Source organism: Tyto alba, unplaced genomic scaffold (assembly GCF_018691265.1).
Source record: "Tyto alba isolate M040663 unplaced genomic scaffold, T.alba_DEE_v4.0 Super-Scaffold_42, whole genome shotgun sequence".
Classification (NCBI taxonomy): domain Eukaryota; kingdom Metazoa; phylum Chordata; class Aves; order Strigiformes; family Tytonidae; genus Tyto; species Tyto alba.
The window spans coordinates 6,265,553-6,278,731 of record NW_024881318.1 but is presented as its reverse complement, the minus strand read 5'-3'; the positions used below and the strand labels follow the sequence as shown (position 1 = coordinate 6,278,731).

Here is a 13,179-nt window from a genome sequence, read left to right as displayed (position 1 = left end):
TCTCAGGCATCTTCCTCAAAGACTTGCAACAGTAGGTCAATAAGGGGCTGCTGGAAAAGCAGAAAATTGCTATTGATGTCTTTCTGTGGAGAGCCTGTGAAGGGCAGCAGAACTGGCTTGTGCTCCCAGACAGACCTATCTAGCAGACCACAGGGCTTCCAGGAGGTTTTTGGGACAGGATTTCCCCAACTGTGGTTCAGTAGACCCACCAAGAGTGCCTGCAGAGCTGTGTCAGCAGGGCAGCACAGCCTGTGCCTGAACGGCACTCCCAGTTGTAAGGGAAGATCGTAGAACCATGGAATCATGGAATGGTTTGGGCTGGAAGGGACCTTCCAAGGCCATCCAGTCCAACCCCCTGCCACGAGCAGGGACATCTTCAGCTCGATCAGGTTGCTCAGAGCCCCGTCCAACCTGGCCTGGGATGTTCCCAGGGATGGGGCATCCACCACCTCTCTGGGAAACCTGGGCCAGCGTCTCACCACCCTCATCGTAAAAAATGTCTTCCTTCTATCTAATCTGAATCTCCCTTCCTTTAGTTTAAAACCATTACCCCTTGTCTTACAGCTACAGGCTGTACAAAAAAGTCTGTCCCCATCTTTCTTACAAGCCCGCTTATAAGGGGGTCTCCATGATGATCCTGACCACAGAGCTGGAACAGATCTGTCTTGTTGAGGACAAAGTCCATCACAGCTCTTCCCTAGGGCTCCTCTCGTTAAAAACAGGACTGGGAAGCAGCATCTCTCCTGCACCTTTTCAAGTACAGTATGGTCATTCTGCTTAAGCGTCCACGTGGCACAAGTAGCTGGTTTTCTCCCTCTTTCTACTCGAAATATGTCTCCATTTTTACCCATTGCCTCATTTCACACCAGTGAGCTGGTTGCTGCACCTGGATGATGCGTTTGCAACACATTGGTTCCTCTGCGGTCGTGGTCCACACTCCCCGGGAGGAATACCAGCAGGCACTTCCTCGTGACCTACGTGTTAGATGAAAAGCATACCTGTGGGCAGGGACCACAGAGTGGTTGCGAGGCTGGAGCTTCACGCCCCAAGGCTGTTTGGATGTCCATGCGTGTTGCCACCTGGATGGACGAACCTGAGATGCCCGTTGGGGAGCTGGGACAGGCGGCACGTGGGCTGTGGTCCATCCAGCTTTCGCTGGGTCTCAGAGACATCCCAACCTCTCCATGACTCTGGGTGGATGTTTTCAAGCTTTCCGCACTTTCACGGTGGAGTCATAACCAAAGCGTCAGAAAACACTGCATGCTAAGAGGTAGTTTGTGGCAAGCATTGCTTATATGTCATTTTGCAAGTGATATCATACACAGTAATTAGTACTGTGCCTCGCAGGAGAAATATCGTTGCAGCTGGAAAGGGTAATGTATGCGTTGGGCTGCTCCCACTCCATCTCCTGGGGAGAACTGCTGAAGAACACAATTGAACCTGCGTGGTTTGGTGATAAGGGATAGTAGGGCAGGTTCTCCAGTCCTGCTTGTGGCATGGGCACCCCTGAGAATACCAAGTAAGCACTTTATCTTCTCAGCAGCCCGGGTGATCTCAGAAAACAGATCATGAACCCAGATATTTGTGGGTATGTGAATCCCTTCAGCTTAGCTCTCTAGTTTGCTCCCGGTGGTCTGCACCGCATGCGTCTGCAACCACTGCCCCTCAGGACGACCAAGCTGGTTCTCTCCACGATGAAGCACAGCTGCAGTTCTGGGGCTTCTTTTCCCCCTCAACAGCCGTTGCATGCCTTCTTTACGGTGCTTACCTCTGCAAAGATATAAAGAGTAGGTTTTGGGGCCATGGAGCCCAGGGAAGACTGGTGCCAGTAGCATGCCACCGAAACCAGTTGCACTCAGGAGCCACTGTGCAAGGCACTTCAGCTCCCCCACCACACGCAGCACTTCCAGGAGCAGACCCTATAATTTATTTTGGGTCGCTTATGAAAATATTTAGCACCCATAACTTACCTGGGCACGTTGGCCTCACAGAGGACTTTGCCCAGTGTTCCATCTGTCAGCAGGACACAGAAATTTGGAAGAGGAGGAGCCCGATATCTTCCACCAGTCTGCAAAGCTGCTAGTCCAGCACCAGAAAAAAAACAGTAAGAAGCCTTTCGCAACTGAGATTGGGTATTATGTGACTGGTCGGGCAGATTCTGGCATGCCGCCTCCTCTCTTAGGAAATCAAGCAGACTCTTTGTCTGCTTTCCAGCAGGAACTGCTGCTTTTGTTGCTCGGCTTCGCCCGATACGGGGGAAACCGGCTGGAGAGCAAAGGGAAGTTTTTCTCGCAGACAGCCCCAGCCCCCGGGGGGATGATTACAGGTTAAACCAAGAAGTGTGTGAGTCTCATCTCATCTGCCCTGTCGTCTGCCTCACACACCTTTTCCCAACTCCCTCATCCACGTTCATCAGCCAGTTTGAACCGTGTGGGAACCTAGTGGAGAGGGATGGGATGGTGCCATGGTGGGATTTGCGCAGATGCACGCGGTAGGGAGGAGCAGTTATAAATAGTTAAATAAATAATAATTCCAATGTGGGAGTGCTAATTTAATGGGTATAGCCTGTTTACGTTAAAATATTTTAAGTAAATATGAATTAGATTGCAAAGGATGAATGCAATTGTTTGGGTTCAGGTTTATGGTCATGCGAGTACTGGTACTTCAGGCTTGTGATTTCCCTGGAGATCTCAAAGCATTTGCACCATTTTTTCTTGCAGTGCCAGCAGGGCTGACACGGGGGTCAAAGACCTTTGGGAAACGCTGTGCTCTTGCTGAAGCAACCACCTCGCTGCTTTGGGGTGACAGGTGCTTGCATGGGGCAGCCGTGGGTGGGGACGAACCACCCATTGAGAAATACATGCAAAACATCATCAGTGGGTGAGGACATCGACGGCAGGACCCCAGGCAGCACGGTCCTTGTAGTGCAACCCTTGCTGTCTGCCTGCAGCAGTGGTTCAGTGCCCATGCCAGACTTGGGACAGCAAACTGGGCTCCTTGATCTCCTCCTGTCCAAGCACTCAGGGGTCAGCAGCAGATAGCTGGTGCCTACACCCCAGGGAAACTCTGGACCCCCTCTCCAGCATGCTAGAAGCATAGTTATGATCAGGACCATGCAGAGAAATGGTGACATCTTTTTGATCCTCCTGTCTTCAGACTGGACTGATGCAGGTGGCTGACAACCGTCTGTGGGCATGGACTTGGACACTGGTTCCCAAAGTACCAGTAGATCTGCTTGCTGGGCCCTGCTCTGCTGTGCAGGGCCGTGCCTGGCTTTGGTGGGCAGGTTGTGGGCCTCCACAACCCACGTATCACAGGCAGTGATTGAACTGTGGCTCCTGGGACTGGGATCTCCAGGCGCCTGGATGGAGCAGCGGAGCACGCGGTGCTTGAATGGATGAGGTGGAGAGCATGGTGTCTCAGTGGATGAGGTGGAGTTCGTGGTGCCTGGATGGACGAGGTGGAGCACATGGTGCCTCAGGGGACAAGGTGGAGCACATGGTGCTCTGATGGACAAGGTGGAGTGCATACATTTTCCTCGTTCAGCCAAGTCATGTCAGATAAAGTCCAAGAGGGCAGCATGAAGGTAGAGGGTGCTTGCTCAAGTCTCAGGGCAGGATATAGTCTCTGTTTCATCACAGATAGATAAGACTATTGCTCATTAGCCAAATATCTGAGCACTTTACAGTGACACGTTCATCCTCACAACCACCTTCTGAGGTAGGGAAGCGTGTCCCAGCTCTGTGGGTGGGAAGCTGGGGCGAGGAAAGCCCAAGTGAAGTTGCAGCCTTTACCTGCCCACGTATCCCCAGCAGAGAGCAGGATCACTGAGGAGACCACAGCAAAGGGCTGGAGTTGGGCCACCATAGGTCCTTTCTAATCAATCCTAACTCCACTTTTCTTGCTTTAATTTTTGTGTTATGTCCTTTAGTAAAGAATAGCAAAAGTAGGAATATATATTTAATTTGTAGCCCTGCTTCATCCGTGCTGATGAGCTAAATACCTCAGGAGTTAATTTCTGGACTACTGCCTGTTTATAGTTGTCCCCAGTTGATATTTTTTTCCCTTGCTGTTGTTGGGTTTAAAATAATCTTACGGGATTTTTTGCAAATAATCTAAGAACTGTTTGTGAGAATTTATCCCAGAGCATGTGGCTTGGTGTCACGTTCCACCTGTGGGGAGGGCTGAGTGACTAAGACTCACAAATCCCCTCGCTGTGGATTAAGGTGAGATAACACTCAAGGTCCGTACATAAACACCAACTTTAATGGGAACAAATATTCTGTAAACATTGGCACTCTCACAGTTATGTCTACCTAAACTATGCGGCTTCATGGGAAGCCAAGGTAGGCATTTAACACTTTAACAACTGTAAGAGAAAAGAGAAGGAGAAAGAGAAGGGGAAAAGAGAGAGAGACAGAGAGAATGAGAGAGAGATCAGCAGTCCTGGATCCAGTGTTGGACCTGCCAATGGGGAGGGTTGATGTGGAGAGTCCCCTCTGGACTCGCACGTGCCCCTATTTATGGCTCCAGTTCTGGACTTCTGGAACCTTCTCTTGCCCCAGTTCCAGGAGTGGTTGAGACACCAGTCAAACAAGAGAAGTGACACCAGGCCTCTCCCCGTGACTTACTGAGATCCCACCTGTGGGGACATTGCCCGGGCTCACCGTACAGTCACTTGGGGCTCGTCCCTCATACTTGGGCTTAACTAACATTTTCCAAACAACTCAGCAGAAAGATAAACTGGAGAGGGGAACTGTTGCTTGTCTTCAGAACCCTGGCTGAACCTTTGGGTAATGCAAGATAAAACCCAACGGACCACATGCTCATCGAGACGCTGTGAACATCGTCTTCAAAGCAAACAAACTACTATCTGCTGAAAACAGAAGAGGGTGAAGACAAAACTTTGAGAGTAATGGTAATTCCTTGGATTATGTTTTTTTTTTTTTTTTCCCTAGCTGTTTTCCAGCAGTTGTGGAGCTGGTAAGCAAATGGGCATTTATTTGTAAAGGAAAGGATACATGAAAAAATGAGAGTGGCAAGAAGAGATGATAAGGCTGAAAATTTGAATTGTGAACTAAAGGATGTGACTTTGAAGCACATTTAGTTACGCTGAGCAACTTTTATATAAACAGTTTTAATTAGTCCAACCGCTTTTCCAAAATTTGCCTTTCCCTGATGAATTTCAGATACTAATGAATCCAGTTTTCCCGATTTTTCTACTTTTTCTCAGTGTTTATTGCATGCACTCAGCTCCACGCTGCACACAGGGATTAGCTCAGGGTCTTCTTCAACCCAAGGTGATGTAGTGGAAGTGGCTGTTAGCTTCAAGTGTTGTCAGCACTTGTAATTTTATCAGCCACTTTGTGATACAGTGATTCTTATAATGCTCCAGCTCACTTTGTTGGCTGATTGAAAATCTCAGTATTTTATCTACTTGTAAAGCAACTAGAACAACTGTGCTTTCTCTTGTGGTCTTAGCAAAATACCTGGAACGGCACTTTCATGTGTGTGACAAAGTCATAAAGATGAAAACAATGAAAAATGGGTAGTTTTGATCCCCTTTCAAGGGTCCTTGCTTGTGGTTCCAGGGTTTGTGGGGTGGGACGTGCTGAGCTTCTATGCTTTGCCATTGCCAGGTAGAGCCATTGACCCTCACTGCACGCCCAGTCTGAACTAAGAGGGGTGATCATCTTGCTCCACCATCCCACGCCATGCACGGCAACATTTTGGGTCTCTCCTGAAAGTTGCTCGTGCTTGCAAGCTCATGTTTGTAATGCAAAGTTCATGGAGAGCAGAGCAGGGCTGGAGTTGGTGCACCCGTGGTTTTCACTGCAACCCATTGCACTTGCACCACTATATAATCAGTCTAGAAGAAGCCCTATTAATTGTGGTATATTGGATGTAACACTTTCAGGAAATTTTGTGGCTGTGAGAAGCATCCCCATGGGGACAGAGAGGTGCAGTGCTGGGTGGCTGCCTCTTCCCTTCCAAAGAAGCCCTGCTCCCAGAGATGTGCTGCTCGAATGCTGTCGTCTGATGGTTGTATTTAGTTGCTGTGTATGTGAAACAAGTTCATTTTCTCATTCTCTGCCATGGGATAAAAGAAGCAATGTAACCTAAATAAAATTTATTTTGAAAGTTGTTAATCTAAACTCTCTATATTCTGCCCCAGTAGCTCACTCTCAGCAGTGGATACACTAGTGATACCATTTACCCTGCATTTTATCACTCTTTCTCTTAATTTTTTGTGTTTATAATCTTTATCCTCAACTCTTTCTGATTTTCTGTCCTTTCCTCTTGGAAGTGGCAAAAGCCAGGCTGGACGAAGAGATGGAAGGAAGGTCAATAGGGAGGAGGTCATACATTTCTCACCACCCCTCTGTTCTCTCTTTTGCAGTTGTTGCAATCTCAGGATGTGAAGGAAGATGCTGTGCTTTGCTGCTCCATGGAGGTAGGGACACACCTGCACCACCTGCCCTAGTCCTCATTGCTTTGCCCCTTCTGTCTTTGGCTACTCATGTGTCAAGGAGCTATTAGATGTTTCCAAAACCATGTTACCTCTTTGCATTATAGAATCACAGCATGGTTTGGGTTGGAAGGGACCTTTAAAGGTCACTTAGTCCAACCCCCCTGCCATGAGCAGGAACATCTTCAACTAGATCACATCGCTCCCAGCCCCGTCCAACCTGGCCTTGAACCCTTACAGGGATGGGGCATCTACCACCTCTCTGGGCAACTTGTTCCAGCATCTCACCACCCTCATCTTAAAGAATTTCTTCCTTACATCTCATCTAAATCTCCCCTCTGACAGTTTAAACCCGTCCCCCCTCATCCTACCCCCACCCCCTGATCCAGAGTCCCCCCCCACCTCTCCTGCCCCCCCTTTAAGCCCCGGGAGGCCACTCTCAGGGTCCCCCCGGAGCCTTCTCTTCTCCAGGCTGAACCCCCCCAACTCTCTCAGCCCGGCCCCCCAGGGGAGCTGCTCCAGCCCCCCCAGCATCTCCGTGGCCTCCTCTGGCCCCGCTCGAGCAGCTCCGGGTCCTTCTGCTGTTGGGGGCCCCCGAGCTGGCCCCAGCACTGCAGGGGGGGCTCCCCAGAGCGGAGCAGATAAGAGCCATCACCATGAGTTAAGAGATGGCCCTTGAGAATCTATCACTGAACTTGTGATGTATGTAAATGCATGCAATTTTTTTGGTAGCTGGGGTCTCATCATAAAATTATGTCATTCTGGTTCCTTCAGATCTCACCTTGCATTTATTTTTTAAGCACAAAAACATCTGTATTGGAGCAAAAGCTGCCCTGTGGCTCACACGGAGAGGTTTGCTGTGCTCAGCAGCAGCTTTGCAGAGAAATGCTGGTACAAATATAGCAGAGTTTCATTAGTTTCACTTTTGGGAAGTGATTGGCCCGTGGGGATGGAAGCTTTCCTTGCAGAGTGAACTTGAAATTGCAGCCTGAATGGTGAAATTCAGCAAAGCAGCAGGCAACTGAGAAGAGTTTGAATTTTTAAGGTTAGGGCCTTGGGGAGCTCTGCATTCAGTTCCCACAAGAGTTCTGTGATGGTGGACTCATTGCTGTCCACTCCAAGTTTGGACCTTCTCTTCTGTGGGACCACATTATGCTGCTCCACGGAGGCTCTCCAAGGAGTAATTGTTTTATAAAGCCCTTGCCTGTCCTCAGAGAAGAAGCACGACAGGTATAAATGCAGATCTTGGTAGGGCAGGATTTGTTACGCATACAGGAGGGCTCTGCTTATTCTGATTAATGACTGGGAATCACTGACAGCTGTGAATCAGCGAGTGAAGGAAGAGCCAGGTAGAAGGCAGGAATACCACATCACAGCCTGCAACTTTGTTTTGACAATAGCGTGATTTTTAGGTGGGATTTTTTTTTTTTTTTTTTTTTTATTTCCAAAAGCAATGCAGCACTTTTGCCTTTGAAGTGAGTGGGAGCTGAACCATCGGCTCCAGCAGCAACCCGGCACGGATGCTTTTGAAAACCTCACCCTTCATGTTTGGTTCCTGGAGGCTGCTGCAGAGTGGTTTTGGTTTTCAAAAGCCACGATGCCTCTAACCTCGCCTGTTCACCCCGCTGCACCGAGCAGGGGAGAACTGGAGGGATGGAGGGCGCCTGTGAAAGCCGGCGGGGTGTTTTAATATCACAGAATGATAGAATCAGTAGAATATCTCAAGCTGGAAGGGACCCATAAGCATCCGTATTCCGTGGTTGACCAATCCTTCTCCTGACAGCTGCAGAGCACCGGCCGGCTGCTGGAGGAGCAGCTGCCCGAGATGATGACGGAGCTGTTGGCGATAGCACGCGACAAGATGCTGTGTCCCTCCGAGTCCATGCTGACGCGGTCCCTGCTGCTGGAGGTCATCGAGCTGCACGCCAACAACTGGAACCCCCTGACGCCCACCATCACGCAGTACTACAACAAGACCATCCAAAAACTGACGGCTTGAGGGGCAGGGCAAGGTGGGGTGGGAAGGGACAAGAAGAAGACGTGCGCCTTGACGGGATCCGGCAAGAGCTTTTCCGATTTAAATCCCCCAGCAGACCAAACCCCAGCATGCTCGAGAACACGTTTGTGGGGTGGGGAGGGAGAAGCATGTTTGTTTTTCAGCCGCGTCGCCAAGTGCCACCCCTCTTCCCCGCTGTGGTTTTGTTTTAGGGGTTTCTTTTTCTGAACTCATTGCTCAAGCAGCAGCAGCGCATCCTGCCGGGTTATTGTTTGGCTTTCGAAAGAAGACGGAGAATTTGGGGAAAAAAAAAAAAAAAAAATCCAAGTAGGGGCTAGTATTGTTTTCACGCCGTCCTCCCGCCTTGCCCTGGCCAACTGGCAGGAGACAGCAGGCAGCAGATGTCTCGGGAGGACAAAGCCAGACACACACTACACCAGACGCTCATAATTGATGGCTTTTGTCGAGCGGGGCTTGCATTAGGTTTTTCCAGCCCCCCCTCCTCTTGTCTTCAACTTTCTGTGTGTCCCCCACTACCCACCACCCCTTCAAAAGCGGATGGAGAGCGGGACGACTTTCTTATTTGCACTGGGTGTTCTTTTTCTCGAGCGTTTCTATTTTCTTCTTATTTTATTGTGTCGTTGAATGGACAATTGCAAGCAGCTCGGAAATGGAGAAAGCAATGCTTTCCCATGAGCTGACTAATGGTTTATGTGTGATGCTGAAGCAGAAGGAGTATTTTAAAGGAGTCCAAAAGCCACTGCAGATGTAACGTAGCCACCGTCGTCTTGCCAGTAACCTCTTCGATGGCTTGAGAAATATGTCCTCTGAGCTGGGAGCTCTGAGGAACAGGGGATTCTGCAGCACTTGCTGTTCAAGTCACCGTTATCCCTCAGCTACTATATCCCTTTTTTTTTTTGGTAATAATTCTTTTTGTTTCCATTGAAGGAGTGCTTTTATTGTAATTACTGTCATGGTTGTAATTATACATTTAAATTCAGGCCTCTTATAGTTGGGCCTAATGATGTACAGGGCGAGGGAGAAATGAAGGTTTGATGTTCTTTGGAGACTGGTAAGGAGAAGACAAGCAATGTATGGCAAAAAAGAAGGAAAAAAAGAAGAGGAAAAAATAGGTAAATCCAAAAATGGGAGGTTTTGAGCCTGGCTTCTAAGTAGCTGAATTTGCTATACAGTGTCTCTAGGTGCGCGGTGTACAGCAGCAGCTCTGTCCTGTGGTTGCTGTAAAAGGCACCATGTCCTCAAGGGACGGGTGACGTGTTCGGAGGGGGAGAGTTTGCTCAGGGATCGCCGGCTTGCTCCGGGATCCTGGGGTTGCTCCGTGCCCGAGCATCCCGAGGGAGGGGGCGGCTGCGGGGGGCGACGGCGGGATGCTGCCTGAGCGAGGAGGTGCCCGGAGGGCGAGGGGGCTGGTATGGAGGGACACGCCACGCCGTTGCATCGCTTGGCGGTCTCCTTATTTTCTTGCCTAGCGATGCTTTTACCTACTACATCACTTCTGGTGCTCATTTCGGTGAAGGCTAATGGGGGTGCGAGCTGCCCCATCCCTTCTGCGCAGTGGGAGAGGAGCTGAGGAAGGCATGACGCTGGCAGCCTGTCCTGTTTTCTTCCCATTATTCAATTTACTTTTCTTTCCCAGTGATAAGAAGAGAATTTATGCCATGTCATGGGCGTGCATGGACCCTGGACTAGGCAGGCTGGGTCTGAACTCAGCAGCTCATACCCATTTTTCCAAGAAAAACGTTGAATTTCTGGTGGCTTGTGGAAAAGAGAGATTTCGCCCCAACCTCTTTGGACGTGCAGTATGTTCTTGGGTGCCTTATGAATGTGTTGGTCTGTCCGCGATGGGGAGAGAGATTTCGCTGCAAAATTTAAAGGGCAGAAATTTTCAGAAGAAAATGCATTGCAGGAGATGAGAGTCCTGATGCTGCAGTTCAATATTATTTGAATTTTCATCTGGTTGTCTGCTGATACGGTTTCTAATCCACACGTGCAGCAAGAGGAGCGAGCTGGAACCAGGAACTTCAATTTTCCTGTCTACCCAGAAAGCAGCAAAATTATTGCTGGATGCACTGGACTTGTCTGGAAAAATTAATTTCTGCTTCATGGATTTGAGCCTGGAAGCTTCACATGATGACAGCGCCTTGCGTTGGGTCAGTTATGTTAGTAGCAATGGAGTTTGATAGTATTAATGAGCAGCTGAACTTAATTAAGGCAGCAAAGCCCATCAGTATTACAAGGCTCAGGGTTGTGCCCATTGCTCTTGGCTTTTTCTGCTCCCTGATTTCTTGGGAGCGGAGGATAAGGGGATTTAACACCCATCGTAGTGCGCCCAGGCACAGCATCAGTCTTCTGGGAAAAGACCTGAAAACCAGTTTTGTCTTGATTCTTTTTTTTTTTTTTTAAAGAACAAAAAAAATCCTGTAACAGGGGCATAGCCTGATGGGTCGGGGTGCCAGGGATCCTGCCGGCAGCGATCCAGACCACTGCTCCGGCCCCTGCAGCTTCTCCCTTCCCCTTCCCCCAGAATTTTCTCTTGGGATGTAGTGAAAGAAGGAAAAAAAAAAACAAAACAAAACAAAAATCCAGATAACAGATTTTGCTTCTAAAAACCTGAATTTTCATCCATCAGTGCATCAGGAGACATTCAGAGGCAAAGTGTAAGCCACATGGCAGTATTTCTGCTTAAGCATTTCCCTACCAGCCATGAGGGTTTATTCAATTTTCCTGTTGGAGTACAATCCTGCAACCCCCACCGACCAGGCTTGGCCCATGACTTACCCCTCCAACACTGGGATTTCTCCCACTGAAGAACTTTTATGTGAAATGTGTCGTTTTTTAATGTCTTGCCATTTATCTCCGCTTTAACGTACATTCATCCAGCCATTAACCGCTTTGATATGTCAGTCGCTCCGTTGATACGTGAGAATCAAAGTGTTGACCAAAAATGGGGGGTTTTTTCCCCAAAATCACATGCTGCCAATGGTATCTTTCTGAAGTCCATCAGTAAGAAGCCGACAGGCATGTGGTGTCATTAACCACGGTACCATGTTAGCGAAAGAGGTACCACGAGGTCATTTGATGGAGTAGTATGGGGAGCAGCACTGGGAAGCTTTTGGGATTCCTGGTGAGAGCACCTAGGGATGTCACTGAGTATTTTCTTCTCTTTTTTTTGGCTTTCTTAAGAAATGGTCGCCAAAGAGTGTAATTCTACAATCTGCATTTCTGAAGGTGTGAAGCCACCAGCTGTGTCTCCCCCGATTAGCCAGATTCAGTCTTCACTGTACAATAAAAGTATCCGCAGGGGGTTTTAATAAGTTTTCCCCATGCGGCTACATCAGCAAAGGTGAAAATAACCTCCTTGGGCCAAACACGTGTGGGGCCAAACCTCGGGCTGGTGTAGTGGCTGAAGCATCTGCGCCACCACCACACCGGTCCCCTTCGGATGTAGGGCAGGTTTGCCGGCGCCCTGCCAGACTCCCCAGCAACTAATTCACCTCATTTCTGGTGAAATTATTTCCGAACTGAAGATTTTTGCTGCCCACAACGTGACTTGCTCAACTTCTCCATGAGGGACTTCACCCCTGTTTGGAGACGTCTCATGTGTACGGAGGTAAAACAAAAATGGGGAAAAAAAAAGGGAAAAGTAAGCGATTTGCTTAGTTCCCCTCTTCCCCCGAAGGAGATTAATTAGTATCTATTCTTGACATGATTGATGGCTTTGAAGGAAAACTTGTCAGAATAACTTATGATTTATTTTCATGCTTATTTTTATAACATCCCTGACTTGGATGTCTCTCAAAATCTTAAATATGATTTTTTTTTTTATTATTAATTTCCCTGCTGGGTATTTTATGGCTTTACAGTAATTTTGCTCTTCTTGGTGTTAGCTATTAGCCAGTCCTGGTGTTACTTCCAGTATTTTTCAGGAGAAATAACACAAAGGGTTGCAAAGTCCACTGTCAATAGCCAAGGGAGCTGCGGTGTCCTGCAGAACACGGAGTTAACGCTAGCAATTCATTATTTTTTTTAATGTATTTATTTGCATTTGAAAAAGCGACATTTTTAATTTAATCATATTTGTTAAACTAAGCGCTTTAAAAAAAATTTAAAAAAAAAAAAAAAAAGGAAGAAGGTTTTGGGGAGAATAAGGACTAGCTATTCATACTAGAGAAAACACAAACTCATCATTTTCAGAATTTCAGAGACTGTTAAAACAAGGGAGCTAATAACTCTTTGTGGCAATTCAGTCTTTGTTTATAGAACATCCAGATCCACTGTATGCTATAAAATGCATCATCTGAGTAATAAATGTTTAAAGCTTGACATTTCCCCATCTCTTTGTGGGTACTTGTGCTGGTCTGGGAGAGACCTTCCTTTTGTTTCGGATGGAAGAAAAGGAAGATACAGAGCGGGGGAAAATATCCCTAACAGAGTCTACTTGGAAATGTAGCAGAGGGCCTGATCCTTCCCTCTGCGGGGATGGCTCAGCCCGTGCTGCCGGCACTGGGTGGGATCCTGCGTGGTGCTGAGGCTCCGGTTGGGGCTGTCCCCTCTCCCCATCACTTCTCACGGGGGGTGAGGATGAAGCCCATGGGACTGGTGCGAAGGGCTCAGAGGTCCGTGGGTGATGGATTGGGCCCCTCCACAGCCACCCGCTCCCCAGCCTCTCTCCCAGGGGAATTGCCCGTTTGTG

The 13,179-nt window shown here is 48.4% G+C and overlaps 1 protein-coding gene across 8 annotated transcripts in view; it reads left to right on the top strand.

Moving 5' to 3' along the window:
• Positions 1-12,809, top strand: part of CTIF (cap binding complex dependent translation initiation factor) — a 147,696-nt gene extending 134,887 nt beyond the window's left edge. For all 8 annotated transcript variants that reach the window (XM_033011109.2, XM_033011108.2, XM_033011104.2 and 5 more), the window contains 2 exons: positions 6,401-6,454; positions 8,253-12,809. In XM_033011109.2, coding sequence (XP_032867000.1) covers positions 6,401-6,454; positions 8,253-8,468 — 270 coding nt within the window. In that variant the 3' untranslated portion in view covers positions 8,469-12,809. The remainder of the gene's footprint in view (positions 1-6,400; positions 6,455-8,252) is intronic.
• Positions 12,810-13,179: the final 370 nt, after the last annotated feature.